The following is a 26,744-nucleotide window of genomic DNA, read 5'->3' as shown; positions in this document are numbered from 1 at the left end:
TCCAAATCTATTAATGTAAATGCAAATATCTCAGTGAATTCAACTGAAATTCAATTTGTCATCATTTTGTTTGTTCTTTATAAGTTGTTGTGCTTTTTTTTTTTGTTTGTTTGTTTTTTTCACACTGCATCAAGTGATGGCTGAATGTGTTTCAATGAAGACACAGTTAAAAACAACAACAAAAAAGTTGTGTGGGAGCATGCAGTTTTTATTCAGGCATTCTTTTGTAATTGTAATGCTTCTGTAGGCCTCACATGATTTTTTGTGTATATACATATATACATATAGTGATTCGCTACACTCTATGAATATAATTTGGAGATTATTTGTTTAAAAATGATTAACAACACAGCAGGACATACGCATGTGCATGCAATTGAAATTTTTGCTCAGACACTTCTCTCTTTTGCTCCCACTCCTTGGTAGCTCATTTCTTCTATTTCCATAGTCACTCTGTCCTGCTTTTGTGCTAACTATGTAAAGACTTATTTCCTAGTACCTAGACTTTTCATTGGTTGTAGACTATGAGAGGTATGCATAACAAGCATAAGAATGTGGCATATTTATGCCATGTAAGTAGTAAAAATATAAATCTTGATATAAGTATCACAAAGAGCTACTCCAAAAGTGAGATCATCCTCTCATACTTTATACTACCACTCTGCATAATTTCTTCCTTGGTTTTGGACACCTGACTGCATAAATCACTTCTGCTCTTCCCATAAGGACTGGAAAAATTAATTAAAATTTAGGGAAAGAAGGCTGGCTAAACATGGCAGCACTTACTTAGTCTTGGGTAGTTTTTCCATATCTTATATTGATTATCTTGGGGACATGAGTTAAATCTAAGTTACCAAGTAAATTGAGTCTGTAAGAGTGGATCTGTAGAATGCACCAGCTGATGCTGAGGACCCAGAGCCCACACAAAATGTATCTCCAAGATTTTTGCTTCACACAAGATCTTGTCTGGTTGCATGGACTAAGTGACAATTCATGTAGTTCATCCTCAGCTTATTTTTATCCAGAAGTTATCTAGTTTGTGCTAAGATGTGTCTTAATTTGAACAAAAGTGCAGTAAGTCTGAATGATCAAGAGATTTGTTTCAAAAGTTTACTTTAGATTGGAGTGAAAATGCTCATGGAAATTCACCATCCATCAGCTAATGTGCAAATGCGAGGATTCTGAAACATAGTCACCTACATTCAGTAGGTAAGAAAGGTAATATTCATCTTTTTATTTTGAGAGATTGAAAAGTATTTTTTTTTAAAGAAAGGTCCTATTTATTTTTGGACACTGCTCAAAACGAAAGTGGGCTTTAGTTTATGTTTGTATTGTAAACTAATAAAATTCTCTTTGTGTAGAGATTTACAATTTTTCCCATCTGGTTATAAAATTAGTAGTGGCATAACATGAAGTAAGGTGGAATTTAACATGAAAAAATGAAATTTTATTTTTAAACCCTGACTCTGAAGATCATTTTTATGATAAGCTTTTACATTCATAAAGTCAAAATGTGTAGGATATTAGCAACATTTAGACAAATGCCATTGTTATCTCTCTTTGTAGACAGTCTTAGGCCCTTGTTCAGCCTGTCCTTTAGTTTATAACACCCCTGAATATTAAGACTGTAAGTGACCTGCAGCTATTTAAACACATGACCATGTTATAACCTGAATGCCTTTGCAAAGTCCTTCTGTAATTTTACATGTATTTATCCACTTTTTTTTCCTGAAGTTTGAGCTATGTTGCTAGGCAGTAACACTGGAGATAAACTACTGAAGCAAGTAACTTCTGCATATTCATCTAACCCATAGCACGCCAGCTATCCATCAGTAACAAGCATAACAATAGAGACCATGCAAATGCACAAAATGAAAGAATCCTTGCATTCTGTCTTGTGAATATTGGGCAGAGTGCTAGCAGGATTTTTTTTCCCTTTAGTGTAAACAAATTTGATCTCTGAAATACTCCAAATGTGTTCAGATTCAGTACATATTTCTTGTTATCTTGTTTGGTCTACAGGAAAAGTAATGCCTATTTACTTAGTCAAAAGTAATGGCTATTTACTTACACCATTATTTTTTACAAATTTTTAACTACTGATACTTGGAGATAATTAAGAAAATGAGCAGCGTGTCAGAATTATTTAATACACTGAGGAAATCATTACTTCTGAATCATTTTCTGGAGCTGGGCTCCCCAAAGAAACAAGTTAAAAATCTATTCCAAGAACAGAAGTAAAGAAGCATAAAGCAGAAAAGCAAATGGAGTATTACGAGTTTAACAGCACAATACTTTTCATTGCCTGTTTTCTCTGCTATTCAAGTAATTTTGTCATCTATTCTGATGATCCATGAATGTGGTAAGCTAGGAAGGAATTGACAGCATTGCCCTTTTCTCCCCTTCCCCTTTTCCCTTGAGCTTACTTCACCTTGCAGTTACAAATTTGACATTATTAATGTCAAGACTAGGAATGGACTTGGAAGCTAAGTATTTAATCTAAAGAGCACTATGGTGGCTGGATGTAGAGAAATTTAATCAGTAATCCTTTATTTCATTTCCAGGTAGGCAGATCTGCCCAGCGCTCAGTTACTATGTTGTTCAGTGTAGACAGAGCTCCATACTTATCAATTCAGACAGTATCAGACTCTAGACTATTTATTAAAAAAAAAAAAAAAAAAAGGAAAAATAAAATAAAATCAGAAGGATTTTACCTTTATTGTGTCTAAGGTTTCAATATTATTTTGATAATTCCTCTGGTAGTTCAGTCTTTACTTTGCTTCAATCCCCTACTTATGGAAGGGAACTAATACTTTCTTGCCTCACAGAGCTGCCGTAAGGATAATCATTGCAATGTTCAGATGCCTGTTCAGTGTTGAGGCCCATAAAAACACCCCTCTGAATTACAGTATTTTTTAGAGATGGGAGTAAGTATAGAGGACAGAACAACCCATTTTGAATAGGATCAATTACAATTTCTTAAAAAAAAAAAAATAAAGTTCCTCCAAAACAAAAGAATAAGTTGCACATTTACTTATTTTCTAATTGATGATATATCTAATCTTTCTACATTGGCTAACAAAAGTATGCTATAGTTGCTACCAGGCTCATGAAAATTTTGCAGTCGGCATGCCAAAGGAGGTGTGATGTTATAAGGGCAATTCAGACCCAGGCATAGGCCTACATAACTTCCAGACATAGCAAATGAAGTGTTGCAATGAACGTGTCAAAAGGGTAAATAAAGTAAGCCAATCTTCTTTGTATCTCGTATAAAAGAACAACTTATTTTTGGTTCAGTGTTTTGCTATACAGAAAAGCCAGAATTATTGCTTTTAACATAGGTAACAACTGTGTCATTGCCCTTTAACTTTCAGATCATACAAAATTACTCTATCGGCATAGAAATTACTCAAAAGAAGTAAAACCTGTACTTTTTTTTTTTTTTTTTTTTAAATGCCACAGTATGTGGTAAAGATACCTTCAGTAAAGGTATTTGTATACCTTTATTGAAAAGACGTTCTCCTCAAAACTGGTCTGTGTTTCAAGGTTTCAGCATCTTTATTACAGTTCTTAAAGTGCACAAATGATATCTGCCACAATTCATTAGGCTTATGTGTGAATCTCCCGATTCTGCAAACACTCATTGATTTTCTTCTTGGACTCTACTACTGGCATCAATTAGGGTTAAACTAGAAGCAGTTACCTGCTGGTGGGCTGATACAGCTGGATTTGACAAGCAGGAGCTATTAAATGGCTTATATTACAGTGCTGAAGAAGTACTTTAAGATTGTAGGAGATAAACATTGCACTAATAACTTAAATGAGATTTTTTTTTTGGCTTGCATTTTGCCAGTTTATGCTTCAGTTCTCACAACAAGAAAAACATAGTTAAAGCAATTAAACTGCTCTGTACCACATTTTTTTTACAGTAATCCTTAATTCAAATAAGTCATAATGGTTAAATATCTATAGGATTTTTTTTTTTTGTCAACAAAATAACTCAAGTTAACTCTACAAATCTGTATTTGAGACCCCAGAGAAAATGATATTGATTTCTGTATTACAAAATACTGAAATACTATACTGTCTTCAACAGAGTAATCCTACATCAACACCAAGAAACAAAGTAAGGAAATACAAACAGCTCAGTGATCAACAGTTTACTTGGACAGCACTGCTGAAATGCGAAGACACCAGAAAAACAGGAACATAGCAACCTCTGCTGAACAGCACAGTGCCATCCCCAGGGAATATTGTTTACTCACATGGTCACAGGGAGAAAAGGTTTTACTAATTGCAACACATTTATTGACATTATCTTCTGAAATACTGGAACAGAAAATTCTCTCTCATCTTGCCTCACCTTAAGCTTCTTTAAAGGACAAGTGAAACTGAAGACTAGAAAAAGAAGACTTCTGAAGACTCCGAGAAGTACAGAAAAACCAAAAGGCTTGTGTGCACTTTCCTGACAGGCCTAAATTCCTATTCAACCTGTACATAAATATATACTCTGCTTAAACTTATGTGGTTATTCATTCTGTATATAAAGACTGTATGCAAACATACACAGAACTCTGAAGGTTTTTAAATTTGTGAGGTAAACAAGGACATCTTCCACAGAAGAGAAGTAGAAGGTATAACAAAAGCTCACTTTCATTTACTTTTGGCTTTTCAGCATTTCAGGCTGCCAGATTAACATAAAATGATTTCAATTCTTATCTACTTTAGAAGGTCATTTCAGTTTCATGAAACAGATTGGAAAATATTTTAAATGACCTACTTCATTTTCTAAAAATAGCATAAGATTTGTGTAAAAAGGTAAAACCATCACAGAAGACGTGGGAACATTCGTGCGTTGCATCTCTGTCTTCTGCAGCTATGTTTGAGTTTGGGCTTGAGTGCAGTTACCTCTGCAGTTCGAGTTCATTGGTCGGGTGCCCCCCCAGGCCCAAGCTGGCCTGACCACAGATTGAGCTGGTCCCCTCTCACCTAGAGGCAGAGAAAGAACCATAGAGGCAACGTGGAAAACAGGGCATTCAGATGCAGCACAAACTCAGTCCCTGAGCTAACAGTAAGTAGGGCTGCAGTCATGCATAGTATCAGTGTCCAGCCCATAGGCCAAGTTTTTCACAAATAAGTGATAAACTTATTATAAACTCTGAGGGGCTTGCAGGGTGCCTTCAGGAGGCTGAGCAAGCTTTTTAAGGAAGATCCTCACCCAGCTTCATGGACCAGAAAACTACTTGTGTCTCTGGAAAAGGTGAAAAGTGTACCTGGAGAAAAGTACAAGGCTGCAGCAAGAACAGTTCACAACAATACTTTCAACTCGCCAATTGTTTGTGGAGACACTGCTGGTGACTCTGTGGTTACTAGCCTTTAGCAGGCAGTTTGTGAACTTTACTCATCTTACAGACATGAATGATTCTTATGGGCACAACACCCTTTGGCAAGAAGCTCCCAGTTTTGTATTTACACATTGTGTGAAGAATGACTGCCTTTTCATTGCTGTTAATGTGCTTCATCTGATGGCCCCCATCTCACACTGGTGAAGGGGGGATTCCTCCCTGTTAGCCTCACTGCTTTGTTCTAGATATTATGGAGACCTATTGTATCTCCTCTCTGTCTCTGCTTCCAGGCAAAGGTCATCTTAGTCATTCCTCGCTAAGTAGTCAGTCCAAACGTACTGATCCTCTTTGTATCCTTCTCTGTAACTTTCCCAGTTCTTTGGGACACATGTTCTCTTTGAGACCACAGATAAACAATTTGCCCAAGTTAAGGGTTCACCAGAGATCCAGATGCAAAGCTGTTTAATGACATTTATTTTCTTCTGCTGCTGCTAAGAATTCTTAAAATCCTGTTTGCTTTTTGGCAGTCACTGCACACTGAGCAAACAAGCATACAAGTATTATAAAACAAAATCTCATTTGAGAGAGATTATTGTTGCCTCAGAGCACAACATTTTATTAATTAAGTTAGAATTATTCCCTTCCCCCAGTATGTATCACTTTATATCAGATTTCATCTATCATTTTAATCCTCAGCTTAATAAGGTCTTTTTTCCCATTCTTACTATTCAGCCTTTGTCATTTCTGTCTCAAACAATTTAGCATCACCAGCAAACATTGTCAACTGGGTACTTACACCTTTTACCATTTACCAAAATGTTAAACAACCAGCTTTGTCCCAGCTTAGATCCTTACTGATAATTAATATAACCCTAATACTGCCCAAGATGAAAAGCAGTTATATTTTTTTTTTCAGTGACCAGTTAAATATTTTCATGACACTAAGGATAAATAATACATCTGTCACTGAAAATCTTTTTTTTTTTTTTTTTTTTCAGTAAGAAGTAACCAGGTCATAATGGCACTAATTCAGCTGTATCAACAATAACTCCAGCTTGCATGTTCAGGGACTGACAGCTAAAAAAGTGCAATGTACTGGCACAGGAACCTAGAATGAACCCAGAGGAAGAAAAATTGTATGCTTTTACAAGCTGAAGGAAAATATTAGTGCAGCAAGAAACTACCATGCACATTGCAATGTTATGCACTGGGTGTCCTTTGCAAACCTGCTTTCCTGCCATAGGGGCAGGAGTCCCACCAGTTCTAAAAGGACCCGTTCTAAAAGGACGGTTTCCCATAGGATCCTACTGGACAAAATGTCCACCATACAGCTAAATAAAAACATCATACGATGGGTGAGCAATTGGCTAACGGGCAGGGCCCAAAGGGTTATGGTGAATGGGGCTGCGTCAGGCTGGCGGGCGGTCACCAGTGGGGTCCCTCAAGGCTCCATTTTAGGGCCGGTACTTTTCAATATTTTTATAAATGATCTGGATGTAGGAATAGAAGGTATTTTGAGCAAGTTTGCTGATGACACCAAACTTGGAGGAGTTGTGGACTCTGTTGAGGGTGGAAAGGCCTTGCAGAGGGATCTGGATAGGTTGGAGAGCTGGGCGATCGCCAACCACATGAAGTTCAATAAGAGCAAGTGCCGGGTCTTGCACCTGGGACGGGGAAACCCTGGCTGCACGTACAGACTGGGCGATGAGACGCTGGAGAGCAGCCTAGAAGAGAGGGATCTGGGGGTCGTGGTAGACAGCAAGTTGAATATGAGCTGGCAGTGTGCCCTGGCAGCCAGGAGGGCCAACCGTGTCCTGGGGTGCATCAAGCACGGCATCGCTAGTAGGTCGAGGGAGGTGATTGTCCCGCTCTACTCTGCGCTGGTGCGGCCTCACCTCGAGTACTGTGTGCAGTTCTGGGCACCACAGTATAAAAAGGACATGAAACTGTTGGAGAGTGTCCAGAGGAGGGCTACGAAGATGGTGAAAGGCCTGGAGGGGAAGACGTACGAGGAACGGCTGAGGGCACTGGGCCTGTTCAGCCTGGAGAAGAGGAGGCTGAGGGGAGACCTCATCGCAGTCTACAACTTCCTCGTAAGGGGGTGTCGAGAGGCAGGAGACCTTTTCTCCATTAACACGAGTGACAGGACCCGCGGGAACGGGGTTAAGCTGAGGCAGGGGAAGTTTAGGCTTGACATCAGGAGGGGGTTCTTCACAGAGAGGGTGGTTGCACACTGGAACAGGCTCCCCAGAGAAGTGGTCACTGCACCGAGCCTGTCTGAATTTAAGAAGAGATTGGACTGTGCACTTAGTCACATGGTCTGAATTTTTGGGTAGACCTGTGCGGTGTCAAGAGTTGGACTTGATGATCCTTAAGGGTCCCTTCCAACTCAGGATATTCTATGATTCTATTCTATGATTCTATGACCAAGATCTTCATGGCCTCTGTTACTGTCTATCTACTGTCTATCTAAGCTTTATGGTTACAATTTCTGATTTTGTATAAATTCTTTTTTGCCATCTTACTTCATTAATATTTCTTTACATTTTATTCCACCTATTACACCTGGTTTTCTCCTGTTAAAATTTTGTCATACAGAAAGAATCAAGAGGTTTGTTTTTTTCTTTCATGCACTTTTGAAATGATATCTTCTCTAGAAGAAAATGAATTTTAAACTGGTGACTAATAAATAAAACAATATTATGTTTACTTTCATCCTGTGTCGATGCTGGTAGACATTTTCTTCGCTTATTATTATGTTTTAATATGCTTATGTCCCAGCATCAGGAGCTGGGAGGGGACAGACACAGGACAGCTGACCCAAACTAGCCAAAGGGCCCATTACAACCCATCTGATGTCATGCTGAACAATTAATATGGGGGAGCTGGCCAGTGTGGAGGGGGGACGACTGTTTGAGGATGGGGGTGGGAATCAATCAGTGAATGGTGAGCAATTGCACTGTGCATCACTTATTTTGTACATATTATTATCATTATTATTATTATTATTATTATGTCCTAATAAACTGTCTTTATCTCAACCCATAAGCTTTTATTTTTTACCTTCTTTTTTTTTCCAACTCTCTGCCCGGTCTTACCTGGGGAGAGTAGAATGGCTGTGTGGTGCTTAGCTGACAGACGGATTAAACCACAACAATCTTGCACCCCTATAAACAGCATAATCCCCATTTTCCAAATTACTCTAGAACATTATTGGGTTATTTTGTGCTTTATATTCTATATTTAGAGTAAGTATATGTTCAGAAACAAGGGGTATTAGAGAGAGACCTATGCAATGGTGTTCCTATAAAAATATTTTCTACTACTAGGACACACAAACAATATTTTTATATATTAGTCTTTCTCCAGTTTTTGTCTCATCACGTTCCTTTATTTTTTTTTAAGACCTTTTTTGACTTTTCATTCATATGGTTATTTGCAGTTGATTTTCAAGGTGGAAGAAATGTAATCTGAACTTATAAATTAATGTAGAACAAAGACAAGGATCATTTATGGAAGTAGTCCCTTTTGTTAGACTTCTGCCAACATGTATGGAAAAGGTAAGCAAGCTTTTGGGTACACAAGGATTACTTAAAATCAGAACAGAAGCTGCAGAGTTCACAGTTACCTAAAAGTTGAGTTCCTACTCAGAGTTTAATTGGATATGTAACAGACCCTCTGTAAGGCACAAAGCAATTGTGTATTTTGCAGCAGAGTGGATGTCAGACTCAGGGAGACAGCAAGAAGGTTTAGGGGGTGTATTATCTGTAGAGGGAGAAGAGAGTCAGGTTATTTACAGCTTCTGCAACACGCAGATGGGTGAGGGAGAGGGACACTGTACATGCCATAAGACCTGTTCCCAGTCCACTGATTTTTATACCAGATAGTTACAAATTGTGGTTTGGTACTTCAGAAGCACAGGAGGTTTTGCACCTTAGGACTTCTGTTGTTAAAATAATTTGGGGGCCCTGACTCACAAACTGTGCTAGACATGACTGCAGCACCTGACAAGACTGTCAATCCCAGTAATTTTAATTTCCATTTATAACTTGTACATATGGATATTAACTTTTGTGGATGAAAAATGTGTAATCTTGCTCATTTGCTTCTCCTGTAGGCTGGTGCTGGACACCTCTTTAGAAAAATTTTCTTTCTTTTTCTTTAAAAGAATGCCTAATTAATATTTAATTGAAAATATTTGCTGGGAAATATTTTGGTTTCAGCATTTTATTAGAAAAAAAAATGAATTTAGGTTTGAATTGTGTTAATAAAATATATTTTATACTCATACATTATTTTTGAATTTCAATGGTGATTTTTCATGGTGTTTTCATGAATTGTTAATTATTCTGTGTATTGTATTAAAACAAAGAATTTTAATTATGGAAATATTCACTTTCACATTTTAACACCTATTTTTATATCTTTATTGGAAGTAGAAAATAAATTTTATAAATCTATATTTTTGAAACTTGTTCATGTTTTCTTTTAAAACATTGTTTCTACACCAAAACGGCACCCCCTCACAAAACAAGCAAAAGAAGCAAACGTCTACACTTTGAAAAATGAACCTCTTGTTATGAAATCATGACCTCCAAACTAGACCCCTATCATCTAGCAATTCTTTCATTAGTATTTCTTCAATTCAATTTTCCTGTGAAGAATTTACATTTTTGTCATATGTTTGAATAAAGTATTATGCTATCCCCTTGTTATTTAACCCCTCGCATCTTGCAGTGATTGTAGACTTTATCCCATTTGTGACTCTCCTAATTACTTTGGTTTACATATTGTTCTACAGATACAGGAATGACTACAGGTATTTAATATTTTTCCACATTTTGCTGTCTGGCTAATTCTATTTAATTTCCTAACTGGCATTCTGATGCTTTTCCAGAAAGGAGATCTTGTGATCTCAGCTGGTTTCTCCTTCAGTTCAATTGCTATTGATATTATAATGTTTCATTAGTTATAAATTCAAGTTTTGAGTTACTGATGTATATAACATGTCTGTCTGTGTCTGAGCTGCATATTGGAAACACTGTCTGGCTGCCACATGAGTCAGCAGTTCTTAGACAAACTCCAGATTTAGGTTAAGCAAATTTCAAATCTTAAATCCAAATGAATTTGAAAAAGCAGACTATATTTTGGATTGTCTATGTGCCAGGACCTCCAAACATACTTATAAATATCCTTTTTTTTTTTTTTTTTCTAAAATTGTCCTTTCATATATTTCCTGATTCCAATGAGCTTTCTGTCCAGTTGAAGCCATTTGTGCAATAACACTCAAAAAAAAAAAAAAGAGCTACCATAGATAAAAGGCTTTTCCTTAGCAGTTTAATTCTAACAACCTCACTTGCATTTCTCCATCTGTGTTGACACTATAAACTTCAGACACATGCTGGCACCATCCACTCAGTTGTGTTCAGAAGTCTTTGAGAGCTGGTGACAGAAAACCTCTGCAGGCTTTCAGTCTCCTATGCTGATCACTAAATTCAAGGCCAATACAGTATGCTGGGTTTTACTGTTTTACGTGTTTCTATCTGTGCCTTCCTTAGCAGTCCCAAACAATCATCACAGTATTTTAGAACTCCTAAATGTGGGTTACAACTCAAGAAGTAGAACATTCCTTTTTATTTTGATCTCTCTTCAACCCAAATTCACTCATTGTCTCATGCAATCAATGAGGACATAGTTTTCATCTGTTTGATCTCCAAATGCCTCATATAATTTTCATGAATGCAAGAACCACAGGCAGAAGGTGTTGCCATTATCAGTATTTTGGTCCTAATTTTCCCACTATAAGCTGCCTAAGTAAATCAATATGTGAAGTCACTAGATCAATAAAGAAACATTCTGCTATATGCAAGTTGCTCATATCTAACACATGTGACAGTAAAAACGACTCTTTATATACCTTATAAAAAAGATGAGCTTGCAAAAGTAAACATTAAATGCTAGTCTGACTTGCTCATGGGAGCTTTGCATTTCTACTTCTACATCTCACAGTTTCATGTGCAGCTGTCAAAACTGCTTTGTGCCTCACATACTTTATGCAATATACAGTTTGCAAAGCTTTCAAAGTCATCACTTTTTTCACCAGGCAGCAATAAGTAAGGGAGACAAAGGTCTCAGCTCAAATCAGTGAGATGAAAAGTCCAGAGCTCTGGTCCCAGTTCTGATTTCTCTTACACCTTTTTGCTATTTCATATTTCTCCATCTCTTTAATTACCTGTGAGAAATTGTGACAATGCTTTTACTTGAAAAAGTGCATGGTATAAATTCAGTCAGTTCATTTAGTAAGCCATTCCCTGATCACACCTCAAAACATCTAAGGACAAGAATTTCCCCATGATGTTTGCAGACATGGGAGGGTAAACGAATTCCTGTGGGTTAAAGATGTTGGGAACAAAACTGCTCCAATAACTACTATTCCAAAGATCTTTCAAATTATAATCATCCAGAAATTAGCAACTGGAGGGAATTAACACGTTACTAGTAGCAGTTCCTGTAACAACTCTCACCTCCTTGAAGATGATACTGACCAAACGTCTATTGAAGATGATATTCAGCTCTCTCTCTAGTTCTGTTACTTGTTGCTGTTTTTTGTGGGCATAGAATCTGATAAGCTGTTGACAGCTTTAAATGAAATATTATCATGACCATCTTAACAGGAATCTAGCAGAAATACATACATGCATAAATCAAACTAACTAGCATACAACCATCAACTGAGATTTAGTCTTTTTTTTTTTTTTTCTACTTCAAAGGGCAGTAGCTTTCAAATTCAGTGCATGAATTTATTTTCCTTTATTTCTATTTTTCTTTCATGTTAACTCAGTGCTTGTGGATAACACCTAAATGATAGCCACAGTACTGTAGATTTCTTTGTCTGAGAACAGATTCTGCACAAGCAGTGTAAAATTTCCTTCACAGCCTGCCATACCATCCAGACACCAGAGAGGGAAAATAACTGTAAAATTTGAGTGCATATCCAGAGTGAGGTGTTGATTTACGCCTGATGGAAGATGGCCAACATTAATTTTATTAAATTAAAACCAGTCCACTATAAAATGCATAAATGAGCTCTGTGTTCATATTTCAGATGCAGAGGATAAATTATTAGACATCAGAAAAGCATTCTCTTCTGGTCACAGATATAGAGCTCTGCTTCCACCCAATCAGCACAGTGTCTGCCTTGATATATGGGGTAACATCTGAGGATGATGAACTCAGGACTGAGTCAGATAAAAACTGCCATACTGCTATATGCACCCGACACAGCCATAAAGCAGTTGTAACTACAACTTTTTCCATGTGGTGGGGATCACAACAAAGAAGTCTGAAGCGGTTTGTACGTGAGTGTGTATAACATAGCAGAGGTTTACAAGAAAAAAATGATGCAAAACATACAGGTTTTTCATTAGCAAGATAATATTTGGCAAGCTGAGAATATTCAGTTGTTGTACGTTTGAAAACAGAAAAAAATGGCTATTATCTTGAAAAAGATTTCACAGTGCACCCAGGCTGTACTCAGTACAAGTTGCCACATGCCTGTCTCTGCAACATTGAGGACAGCCAGGAAAAGCCCTTGCCAAGAGCTACTGTGCATGCATGCAACATGTGAGAAGAATGAGATATAATAACACACTGGCAATGCTTATTTATGTAAATGCAAGCATGCTACACGATTAACGAATAAAATTGATCTTTTGTTGGTATTATCTTGATAACAAAGAATCTATACTGCTCTCACCTATTTTGTTCGATTGAACCTTCATTTTATTATGCTGACCCTGCATATCACAGAAAAATGAAGAAAGATTTCAGTGAGATTTATAATGTTCCAGTGGGGTTAGACCCCCTTAAGTTACCCTTGCATAAGGGCAATTAAAACTGCTACCTTATTAGTGGTTTAGAACTGTCCTGGGACAGGGCTGTACTTGAGGATCAGATATTCTCATGTTAACTATCACCCTTCAGTGAGGACTAAGCATCATCACAAGGAAAGAATCAAGAACTTTTTTTTATCTTACTCCACGAATTCTATTTTGTGTGGCCTTCTGGAGCTTCACAGTACAAGAAAACATAAAGTACACGTAGGTTTATTTTAGAGCAAGCCTTCCTACATCCCTTTAATTTGGATGGGTCACGCGGCACCACAATATTCCAATTTCCCGTTTTAGACAATGTCTGCTAGATGGATCTCTGGTAAAGGAAAGGGGGTTCTCTTTTGCTTGGCAACCTGGATCTTTATGGCACTTCTGTACTATGCAAGCATAGGATTTTCAGACCTTTGATTTAATATTCAGGTTAAATAGCAAAGTATATTAAAACTTTTTTTTTTTTTTTTTTTTTTTTTTTACTGTTAGCTTTCAATGTGTCAACATGAAGCACTATTTCAAAATCTCTAACAGTGAGCTAGACTAATCCCCATCAGTTTCTAAATCATATTTTGATTTGCAACATGACACTTCTTGAGATAGTCTTCTAAAAACAGACATAAAATGAATTGAGTGTGTTGGATGAATTGAGTGTGTTGGCTGATAACAGCTGACATTACTGTTGTAAATCTGTGCTCTTCCAGGTGCCTTCCAAAATTAACTAGTCACCCCTAACTGTTTAGTGAAATTGTCAGCTCATTTAATAGACACATTAAACTACTATTTATAAATTACTGTGACAATATTAGTGCAGCAGTTCCATAATAAGTAATATGGACACCTATGCATCTGCCACTATATTGTGCCCAGCTATCATGGCTGGAAGAAGAAGATAAAAAAAAAAACCACAGCAATTCCAGGTCATATGAAATATCCCAAATACTCAATATCACTTTAAAGTAAAACAAAAAAGTACTACAAAAATAATTACTTTTGGAAAAATATATGGTTGTGGAATAATGCTAAATTATAATAAACATCAAACATTTATTTCTGCAATCAAGAACTCAATGTCACTTCATATCTTTTTTTTCCATGATTTGAAAAAAAAATGCAGTATGATATAAAGATATTGATTAACTGCTGCTATTTCAGTAGGTTGAGAACAGCTTATATTTGTATTATGCATGACTTTCACTATCTGGATTTAACAGCACAACTTCTCTAAATAATTTTTCCCATTCAGTGTTCTGCCTCTTTGAGAGGTTTGTGGAAAAGAAGAGGAAAATAGTAACGCCTTTGTTGTCTTGTTTTCTTTTTTCTTTTTCTTTTTTTTTTCTTTTTTAACTCGAAGAGTTTAGGTGAAGAAGATGCAAGTTATTTTTTGAGACACAGAGTATATCAGAATAAACATCAAATGGATGCTTGGCAGATAATAAACATTATTTCAAAAAATAACCATTCAGAATGGATTGCATATAAAAACAGATTTTCTGACAATCGTGCTGATGTATTAAATTAAACATCCTAATGTATTTTGTGTTTCACCACCAAGATCCTCCTGAATTTTATCAGGTAACAGCGTAACATTTACTTCTGGTATATGAAGCATCACTATTATGTACACTACACTACAATTCTATTTTTCATCACGTTTAAGAAGCATCTTTTCAGCAACTTGATACAGTTCACAAAGTTTTAAGAGCTGAAAACATGCCAATTATATCTGTGATGTCATAAGTGTTACTTTTAATAGAAAAATCCACTAATTCTAAAGCTGCTTATGAGCTTACATTCAGATGTATTGATAATAGTAAATTTTATGAAAAAATAATATTATTTTGGCAGCTTAGAACTGACCCTAAATGACTATTGAGACTATCTTATATAAAGGCATAAAAACTAATGTATTACAGTGGTGCATCAATAGCATCTCTGTCTTTGAAGATAAAAAGCTCAGCAATCCTTTTGCCTGTGCTACAACACTGAACGCAATTAGAGTCCTTGTTTGCATCTTTAGCTAGTGGCTAGAACAACGATATCTGTTAAAGAAAGGATAATTAGTAGCAACCTGACATCATAAAGATGCAGTTTTTCATTATGAGATTGCCCTGACTTCAGCCTGTAAATTAAACTCATCATATTATCTTTGTGATATAAGCATACTGTTTTGCAAATATTATTGGCTCATATATTTTAGTGTTTAACACTAATGTTTATATCTGTAATATTAAAGTACACTTTTGTCCGGTTTGTCCAAATACCTAGTGAACCACATGTAGTCTTATGCTGTTCTATTTATACATGCTCTACTTGCAACAAATTTCTGGAAGGGTAGGAAGGAAAAATAACTTTTTGTGATTTTTATTTATATTAAAAACAAGCAAACAAACAAACCAGCCATTCACAGCCTTTACATTCTAATAAATAAATAAATAAGAGAGAGAGAGAGAGAGAGAGAGAAATAATAAAATAAATACAAAGTATTAAAGTAAAAACTAAAACATGACACCTCATGTTTTTTTGGAAGGTGAATCTGAACCTCAATATCTAAGGAAATGGCATTTAGGGACCTAAGAAACTCATCTTTAACCTCTTATTTTCATTGAGTAAGGGCCTTTACTTACATTGAAAATTATAGATAGCATGCAGTTATATGCTGTGCTACTATTTTTTTCAGCTCACTATTTCAGCCATCCTTCCTGAAAACTCTATTTTCTAAATTCACGCTGACACCCTCAAAGAACAGGCTATCAAATTACTTATACTCTATTATAGGAACAGTGGTCACGTAATGAGAGAGTGAATTGCATAAATTCTCTGCATGTGTGAGCTTGCATGCCTGTGCAAAGTATAAAAGCTATAATGCAAGACTTTGAATTATGAAGCAATATATCACATTAGAAATATATGAAAATGATCAGAACAATCAGAAAGAAATGCAGCAAAGGATACTGAGTCACAAAACAGCACAGCAAAAGCAGATATCTCTGTTGTCTGAAAACAGATTTGCAGTAACCATGCTGACGAGAAAAAAACAACTGTGTGCATTCTGGGCTAGAGACTTCTGGGTTTAAACCTTATCCCTGATATCAGTCTGACTTTCGTTGCTAAAAATCAAGTATGCTGTTATAGTAGACTGTTAATGTTACTTGTGGTGCACCACAAAGTTATCTCAGAACTTCCCAATTTGTTTGTTTTATGCCAAAACCAAGGATAAGGAAATAAGACAGACATACAAAGGCAGGATGTAAATGTTCTAAACCTGAACACCAAAAATAAAAATCAAGTCTACAGCAGCTATATAAGAGGCTGAATGGTGAAGGGGATGGACAGAGGGAACTACTACCAGCTGAATATTTGCCCCATCAAAAACAGGTACATATTTATAGCACATTGCATTATTTGTCCTTGTTTGAACTTTTAAAGAAAGAGTAAAAAATTACCTTTCCCACATACTGAGGTTCGGAGCCCATGTACTCCTCCAGCACAAAAAACTGGTTCCACACCCAGCCTCGTTTGACTCGCTGGACTGATGACCTCCTCCCTGGCACTGGCACAACATTGTCTCTTGACTCTGCTTCTAAAGTCTGTTGCGGCTCTGGATGCAGTGGTGTTAGGAGACCTCCATCAAACAGGACCCAGAGAAGCAGGGATAAACAGTTCCTTGTAAGCATTGGCAATGGCTTCCCTACAGCAAGTAATAAAAACTCCAGCACTTAATGCAGAGCAGAGGAATCCAGGTTTGAGGTGTCTGTGGCCTCCACCACTTAGCTTCTGATTTTATTGCGGAAATGCTAATGCAGGCATTAATCCTTCTGATGACAAGGTTTTTGCTGCATTAAATTCCATCTAAAGGGACCTATAAAAGAGATTTACATGGCAACATCAAATTACATAAAATTACATTGAAACATTCATCAAAATTCTCACACCTAGTTAGTTTCTAGAGACAGAAAGAAAAGATTAGGAATCACAGTATTAAAAGCGATTACCATTTTGATTTTAGCACTGAGCTGCTCTAGAATATAGTGCTGTTAGCATAGGAATAGCTCATTCTTGGCCTGCTTACCATCATCTGTGTCTCTGGTTTAGGGCAGGCCCACACCCTCTGCTTTATGACCCTGTTAACCAACAAAGCCATTGCCCATCAGTGATGTCAAAAGTATTTACTCTGGATTCACACATAAAATGTCTGGAAGGAGAGGACCCACCCTTCCATCCCGCTGCCAAGAGACAGGACACTTCACTTTTTGTCTCTGCCAAAAAAAGTGCTTTGTATGCATCCTCTTTCTGTTACTACAGATGGACATGGACTGAACCTTGGACTCTGGAGGACAAAATTTGTATGGATTCCATGGGAATTAATAAACGAGAAAGAGTGCATATACAGCTAAATACCACAGTGCCGCCAACACACAATATACCATCCAGGACTGGCATTATCTTCTCATGACAAGCCTTGTATCAAAACAGTAGTTGTGTTGCTCTTCAGCACTACTGTAAAATACATAAAAACAAAACAAAACAAAACAAAACAAAACAAACAAACAAACAAACAAACAACAACAACAACAAAAAAAAAAACAGTCCTGATCTGTGGAGAAAATGATAGAACTGCAGTCAGTGTAGAAAATGAAGCAACACAGAAGCCAGTAAAGTAAGACAGTGATACTCATTTATACTGACAAATGCCAGGTACACAGATTAAAAATAAATCAGTGCTAACTAACTACAGGGCTGAGACAGGACTATCACATCAAGGTGACAATTAAAACAGTGGTGATCCTTGTAGCAGCCAAATGCCATCAGCAAAGAAAAAAAAAAACCCTGAAGGAATTGTTATGTTATCACATTGCTCTGTTTATACCAGCACAGAACATTTGAACAAAAAGGCAGATAAGAAAGAATGCTGTGTTTTTCTAGCCACAGTGTAAATAACAGAGGTGCTTTCTTTTAGTATTTATGAAAATCTCTGATTCATTGTCTGCAATTAATAAAATGACAGTGCTAAAGGATGTAAATATTTAAATATGATGAATGTAAATATTTAAATATTATGGAGTGTGAAATGAGTTCAATAAAATGTGCCTGTAGCTGTCATTCCAACTCTGCACTAAGTTCAGCACCAACAAAAAAATGGTGAAAATGAGCACTCACACCATCTAACAATGCTGTGATGCAGCCCATAATAAAGTCACTGTGAAGACTGATAAATCGATGGAGTTCATGCTGAAACAAAAGAAGCTATTCTAGAATTTAGAACTAGACAATAAACAATAGCAAAACATCTATACATTTCTATTAAGGTGGGCCTCAGTAAGTATTGAGGGAACAGGGAGTAAAGAAAAAGAAAAAAAAAAAGGAAAGAAAAAAGAAAAGCAAGTATTGTGTTTACTTTTCCCACTTTTCCAAGCTACTGATGCTTCCTTTAATAGACAAAATGGCTTTTATGAAGCTATCCATGACTATGCTGGCCCCAGTGCAGGTGTTAATTCTGAACTATCACATTTTCATAATGCTCAGGACAACTGTTTGACGAATCCTTTCCCTTCCATGGCTCTTATTCATTAAAGATGGATGACTGGCAGCCTGTATGTTGCACTCATTTGAACAAGCAGGGATTGAAGTTGTTTTCTGACAAATACAATTTTTATAATCCACTGTTCTTTACTAATTTTAAATCCCAATGTGTACTGAAGACTTTAAAATGATTTAATAATCCTGTCTCATTAAGACCTGCAACCTAGGGATGAAATGCCAGCCTACTCCATAGGTCTGCTGTTTGTCAGGTACAACAAATTCTACTTTTAGGATTTAAGATGGATGCATTTTACATTTTAAGAACAAAAATACGATTTATATCAATATGGAATTCACCACTTGGTTAGGGCCATATTGTGCCATTGATTTTTAAGTAGAAGTTTCTCCCAAATCAATAAAGAGTTCTGCTTAAAAATCAATGGCATGATATGGACCTCAGAAGAGAAGACATGGTAAAGTACCTAACCATATATATTTTCTCATTTTCAAGCACTGCTATAGTTTATATTTTCCTTATAAATAATACCATTACTATCCATAACAATAAATAACATTTAAATTCTTATTTGTTAGCTACATGGTAAAGTATCTAAATAGAAAGGATTTATAATTGGAACACCAAATAATGAGTTTTGAAGAAAAACTAACGAATGAAACCTTAGAAGAATAACTGCAGTCCCTACTCTAAATACAGAAAAAGATTTCCTGTTCTAATGACAAAGGTTATATTTTGGGTGTTTGAATTCCTTCAGAAAGGATTAAAATTGAGAGAACTCCTATTTGCTCATGATTCTTTTCTAACACCAAAAAAAACCACATTTTTTCTAAATTGCGCTCAAGACATTTCAATTTTTATTTTTTTTTAATCTACAAAAAAATATTTCCAGGTAGCATGCATAAGTCAAAGTTTTCATTTGTGTTACTGTTTCTATTCTACGAATTTTATTCCATCGATAAACATTTAAGACAGTACCATACCATACTAGAGGGTGGGGTGTCCAAATGAATATTTGGAATCTATTTCTATTATTATACTTATTTACCAATTCACATTATTTTTTGTGCTTCTCTCTCTTCAGTGCACTCAACAGCATAGAACATCAGGTTCAGATTGTGTTCAACCATAATTCAGTTAAAAAAATAATCCAAACTCCTGTACCTCTCTTGATCCACAACTGCAGGATACATGCCTAGTATTTATGGCAAAATCAGAGTAACTACGCAACACATAAATAAATAAATAAATAAAAAGAACTTAAAGTATCCTTTTGAATTGCTCAGGCGTGGATGGGAGATGGAAATAAACAACATAAAAAAGTGTTGGGGTAGTCTGCACTGCTTCACAAAGCCCGAAATCATGCTGTATTCAATTTAACTGCTGTACCACAGCTCTTTGCTGAGGAGGCTCTGTGCATTGCGGTTCTCCCAGCAGAGCTCTGCCTCCGGCCATGTCTGTCAGTCAGGGAGCTTTTAAAATGTTATACAGCACCAAAAGTAATGCAAAGAGATTGAAGGACTTCAGTGAAAGAACAATTCCCCCTTGGCTGGAAGGTTAGTAACCACACGCAAAACACTGGGCACTTTAACCCCTTCTCTGTCGGTTGCTTGGACTGCCTTCAAGAGAATGCTGCAGAGCAAGCAAAGCGCAATGCCAGCACTCACCTCATTCCCGGCAGCTTCAAAACATGGGTGAACATAAGGGTCAAAGAAAAAAATGGGAGGCTAATAGGTGTTGCTGTATAGGATTGCAGCACAGACACCCTCATCATCTGCAAAAGAGTTCACCACGAATAATTTGCACTTTTAAAGCTCAGCAGTTAGAAGAGAATCCAGCACTTCAGCACTCAAGAAAACCATGCCAGTTTGCCGCTGCAAACACCTGAGCAGCAGCAGACTGAGGCAGACAGTCTCTCCCTGCCTCCTCTCCTTCCCCAACACTTCACTGCTGGCTTTGGAGGAAGCCTGGTGGAAGCAGCTTGACAGAATATATTTAATAACACAGTTGGCATTTGTGCAGTGATTCAAAGGCTAAGACTAGTGTTTCTTTTAGTCTGTGTTTTCTGGTTTGCTTTGTTCTTTTATTTTTTATTTATTTATTTTTATTTAAGCTAGCCGTTAGTCTTCCAGCCATGATGCCTAAACCTGTTTTGGTGCTTTTATGTTGTCATACACTCATTAAATGTTTAAATCAGAAAGCCCTTTTATACATTTACCTAAAAAACCGTTATGAGAACTAGGAGGTAACTGTACAGAAATCCAATACGAATATTCAATATTCCAATATTCCAATAAGAATAAGAAAGGTACGATACTACATCTCCTAAATTTCCTAAAGAATTATTTCCTTTGATGCTTAGAGAGGAGGAGATCTAGTAAGAGAGTTGTGCACAGACTTGCATTTGCAATGCATCTCTTTTCCAATCAATATGAAAGTACAGAATGCCAGATTTTTTCCCTGCATCTCGCTTTTTTCAAGATTAGCCTTTGCTAGTCATTTCTGTAGATTATGGTATATGCATTTAAGTACCAGTGTGTGACTAACTTAATTCAGAAACAGAGTTACAGAGGCAAAATCCCAATGAATTTACCTACACACATGATTTTATACACTGAGATTTCATTTTTTTCACTTTCACAGTTCGAAAAAGTGAAGTGATGCAACAACAAACATGGACAATCTGTTAAAACATGGTACCTAAGTAATCTTGATCCTATTTACTCCGTCCCCAAACCTGCCAGGCTAAGGAGCTCATGAAATGCAAATGATGAATTAAATATCGTTACCAAGAGCATTTATTGAGAATAACAAAATACAGTACAAATGGTGCTCCTGCAAGAATTTTGATACTGACCTGGATTGTATGGCCATTAATCTAAACAGCCTGAGCAAAGGAACACTATAGGAATAGCAAAACTGATGTATGCCATTGTTACTGCAATAATCTTCAATCAAAGAGAGTAACAGCACACCCGACACAAGTCACCTCACCAAGCTCAGTAAAGGTTATCCCTTCTAGAGAGGACAGCCATATATTCTCTACAGTTACTACTATACACACAAGGCTTGATTTAGAGAAGTCTCTGAAAGGAAATTATAAATGATCTTTGATCTATATGAGGTATCTTCTTGGATCAGACAGTGGATTAGCTACTGTCGTATGCAGACAAGCTAGAAACACTAAAGCTCCATGAAGCACTCAAAACTGTCCTCAGTCCAGCAAAGATGATAATTGCACCTCTGTGAATGGAGGCAAATTGCTTACTGACAAAGTATCCATTATGCACTGATGGTGGGAACATTTCTGCAGCCACCTTAATCATAAATCCATCAGCCTAGAGAATGCTTTTGCTTATGTGAAACAACAGCTAATGTAGAACAACCATCTTCCTACCCGTAAAGAGGTTTGAAAAAAAAATGGCAGTACTGTAAAATGGTTGATCCGTGCCAGATGAAAAGCCAACTAAGATCTATAAAAGTGGATATGCTGTAACAGCTGACCATCTAACTTCACTTCTCTGCCATATCTTGAAATAAGGAAATGCAACAACAGGAAAAGAAAATATCTATACTGTTATCTATACTGTCAGTATCTATTAAAATTAACTGCAAAAGCATCTGAAATGATATATCCTGTGGCTAAATGAATGGTAACAGGATATGGAAAATCCTGTTCATCTCTCACCTTGATATATTTTCTTTCTCTGACCTTAGGCAAATTAGTTCCACTGATAATCTCAAAGGTACTTAGTTAAACAATTCCATTTGATTTGACTCTAGATGTCTATATGTCTTTATGAATTTGACCTTCTTGCCCTTCAAAATCTATCTAGACACCTTGGAAATAGCTGTAATTCTTCCTTTTTTACACCTTTTTTTACACCTTTTTTTTTTTTTTTTTTTTTTTTAGCGTAAGTAGGAACTACTTCAAAACATCAAAATGGGGGTTAGGAAGGAGATTGCAAGTGAACAGATTAACAGATTAGAAACCTTGAACTGCTAAGGAGAGTAATTTTCATTCTATCCGTCCTCCAAATTGGAAAAGTTTCAACAGGATGATTGCGCAAGTCCCACCTCTGTGGCCACAAAACCCATTTGGCAAGTGTGTCATCTGGAATCCATGCCAGGCGACTCTCACGAGGTAAAAAAAAAAAAAAAAAAAAAAAAAAAAGCGTACTTCATCTCACTAGGTCCCAGATGCTAAGAAAGCATATGACTTACTGGAGTCTTAACATGGTCCATAACACAAAATAGTTACTCTTGTATCTCCCCTTGGATGGGACACAGTAAGTCAAAGAAAGCTAGAATGGATTTCCAGCTATATGTTTTGAGTACTCATAAAGCTGAATACATGAATCTCAGTCTGAATTTCAGTTTATATGAAGTTGATGATGAACAGGAGGAACCAAGAACCAATACAATTACCAACCCTGAATACTTTGGAGCTTAGTGATGAGAGCACTATCATAAAATATGAGAAATATGGGTACATACATGTATCTCACAGATCTTGGTAATTCTGGGAGATAGCTGTCATGTACTGTAGGAGAATAAGCAGATGTTGCTCTTCCTCCTGCAATAAGGTGGCTTTAGCTCTCCTTTTTTTAAATTTAATTAGAAAGACCCCCAAATCCTAATAATAAGGCCCAACATTTTGTTTGATATGAAGTTACTAAAGTTACTAAATATTCCACTTGGCAAGAAAAAGATGGATTTTGTTAAGGCTCTGGTTTTTGGATATGACTGCCAAAATCAACCTCTGTTCAATTGTTATTTGCATAGTTGCATCTTCTATACTGAGTTAATAGTTCAATTCTAATATCAGTTTTTCCTATAGACATCAGGAGTAATACTAACATGAATATGGAATACTCTGCTGAATTTCTTACTGGCATAAAACCAAAGCGAGATGAGGTACCTGGTCTTTGAGTGTGACTGTTGTAGCACACTCATAGGAAGGCAGACACACAAAGACATATTACAGTACAAAAATCGTGTGATATACTATATGGGTATCCAACAGACATATTTATGAAGTGCCTAAGAGTAGAGAGGAGTCTAATTATGTCTGGCATTTCTGAGGACTACACTAATAAAGTATTATAGATGCACATGCATGCTTTAACAATGGGCTTGCTAGCATACAAAGAAAGTGATTAACTTAAGATTACTTGGTAACATATCAAAAATAAATAATACATACTTCCAAAAAAATTGTAACTGTGTTATGTTGAGAGTTATAGAAAAATTAAATGATGAAAAAAATATATAAGAATGTTCTTTGTGAATAGGAAACAATAAACTAGTTCCGTATACAAACAGTTATACTTAACATGTCACTTTTGTCATCACTAGCAATACTTACAGCAGGTCATTTATGACTTACATGCAAGCCACTGAGCCATCATCCTCTGTGGGAATGTCACATGGATGACACCATGTCCAACTCATAGCCATGCATAAGAATATCAGAGACAGGAATGTCAAAAAAAAAAAAATTAAAAATGAAACTTTCATTATAAAAATGAAAATACATCAGCTGATGCACAAGACTCCATGGTTCATTGAACCCCTGAATATCCACTCAGGTAGAATGAAATTTTCACTACAGGTTAAACATGAATGCTTCTTTCAGTGAGATTAAAACCTAGGCCAGTATTACCCAGTAAATATGTAATGCAATTGTGAAGTCATCAGTAAAAATTGTTCAATCATCAGTAAAAATTAAGAAACAAAATGCCTCAGAATAGGACAAAATTTACTTTCCTCTAAGATGATGATCAGATGATGAACTAACATCATCTATTTTATTTTTGCTTTGTCTTGCATCATGCTACATGTATATTGGTCTTGTCTCAGAAAAGTACTATGGTGAATCTACACCTAGTTTACCAATGATCTAGAATCTTTATTTTTGATAAATTACAAACATTTTCATTTCTGGTAGAAATCTGTCAATGTCAGTGCTAAAACATGGACAATAAGGAAACCATCCTTCATTCTGCTGCCCTTCTCTGTTTTGTTTTTGAATGAATACATGAGATGTGGGAAATGAGAGAAAGGCAAACAAAACAAAGCCTTTCAATGCATAGACAATATAATTAAGGAAATATATATCTCAGGCAACTCAGATGTATTTATAATTTTGTAAGTAATATGGGAGACTGAAATTAAAGTGAGCACATTTTTATGTGCTCTGTAACGTGCAGTTTTCTTATTCCCTAGGGTCTTTCTTTTTCGGGGGAAAAAAAAAAAAGTCAAGAATTCCAGCAATTACTTGAAACTGCAAACATACTTTCGGTTAGATTCCCTTATTATTGGTCAGACTCTGATTATAATAGATTTGATACTACCCATTATAGATCTTATGTTATGGGATTACATGTATATACTAAATTACATAACCTGTTTGTTGATAGGTATTTTAAAGTAAGAGTTCTTGCAAGCATTTGTTTTTTCAAGTTTGTGCGTTATGTATACAATGGCATAATTATTACATAATAATTTATTATTATTATTTATAACAACAAAGTTACTCCATATAATATTAATATAAACTTGGTGCATAACCGCAGACACTTACAGTTGAAAATAAGGGTCTTACAATGCCAATTATTGCAATTAGGATAAAATAAATTTAAATGTCTCTGAATCTTATAACAGTATTAGTAAGAATTTAATTTTTAATATGGCTTTCCATAATATACTATGGAAATCTATAGCTTAGCTTGTGCATATATTTTCAACCACAATCTTACATTTTTGGTCTTCTGAAGAGTTAACAGGTTTCTTCTATCAGTACTGACTTTCATAATTTCAGAAGATGTCAGCCTTCTCATGGAAAAATAACAGACAGTAGGTTTGCCCAACAGGTTTCAAGCTGTTAATCTTGTGAATATTAACAGGTAGACCCAGAGACAATAGGACCAACAGAACCTATCTGATGTCTGAACCTATCAGACATCACCTATCTTAACCATGTGAACGTTCAGCTCAGGTCTCTCAATATTCTGGAATTACCTATCTTACACTCGGCGTATACCGATGCTCAATAGCATGTTTAATAATATATAGCTCTTATACCTAGTAATGTATCTCTTTTCACAACTGTTTTTGACTTGTTGACCTATATATGTTATGTTACAAGAAGCAGTTTTAATGAGCCTTTGACTTTTCTGGTGACTGATGAACTACGAAAAAAAGAAAAAAAAAAATCCTTCATGAGTTATAAAACATGAGCAAGAGTTATTTTAGGGCTTTTTTTTTTTTTTTTTTTTCTTTTCTTTAAAACTGACAGGTTTCTTTGTTTCTTTGTTAATATATTCCCATTGCAGAATAGGAATACAAGGATCAGATATGTGATAAACAGGTCATCACAACAACCAAAGCAGGTTATGGTTAGACTGACAAAAACTCTAAGTAGTGAGCTCAGTCATCTACAATTAACCTCAGCCAAAGTAATCCTCAAATGTTTTTTGATGTTCAGAAACAGATGTGTTTCATTAAAGCTTACCACGTATCAGAGCTGTCTTTGAATAGCTAATTTCTCCTCAAGAAACCTTTCACTCTTGCAAAACCTTCCACCCTCCAGTCTACGTGGAAGTGTTCCCAACCACAAGACATTTTACAGTCTCAAGGAAGATAACAGTATTCTTGCCTGACTTTCATCATTATAAATTTTCATGTCTCTCATGTGTGACTGTTCAGTTCCCAAACACCAGACTAATGAATTGAGTAATTTCAGAATACATACTTGCTGTGAATTTCAGCAATTATGGTCCAATGTAGACAATAGATGTGGTCATGCAGATTACTACAACAGCCTTAATCTATGCCTTGACCACAGAAATAAATGTGATTTTTACCTATGAAAATATTTTTCCTTTCAGTTTCTTTCCTGCCCTTCTAAATTTTAAATTAAAAGGAGAAGAAAACAATTTATTAGAAGAAAGACAGGTTTTGCCATCTGTATAG

At 36.1% G+C, this 26,744-nt stretch overlaps 1 protein-coding gene across 5 annotated transcripts in view; it reads right to left on the bottom strand.

Moving 5' to 3' along the window:
• The window catches only part of CDH12 (cadherin 12), a 577,613-nt gene that overhangs the window by 149,794 nt on the left and 401,075 nt on the right, over window positions 1–26,744 (bottom strand). For all 5 annotated transcript variants that reach the window (XM_027451645.3, XM_027451640.3, XM_038175085.2 and 2 more), the window contains one exon: window positions 16,675–17,090. In XM_027451645.3, coding sequence (XP_027307446.1) covers window positions 16,675–16,905 — 231 coding nt within the window. In that variant the 5' untranslated portion in view covers window positions 16,906–17,090. The remainder of the gene's footprint in view (window positions 1–16,674; window positions 17,091–26,744) is intronic.

The sequence above is a fragment of the Anas platyrhynchos genome, chromosome 2 (assembly GCF_047663525.1).
Source record: "Anas platyrhynchos isolate ZD024472 breed Pekin duck chromosome 2, IASCAAS_PekinDuck_T2T, whole genome shotgun sequence".
Lineage (NCBI taxonomy): Eukaryota > Metazoa > Chordata > Aves > Anseriformes > Anatidae > Anas > Anas platyrhynchos.
Note: the sequence above shows the minus strand (reverse complement) of the source record. Positions and strands in the feature narration are given on the sequence as shown.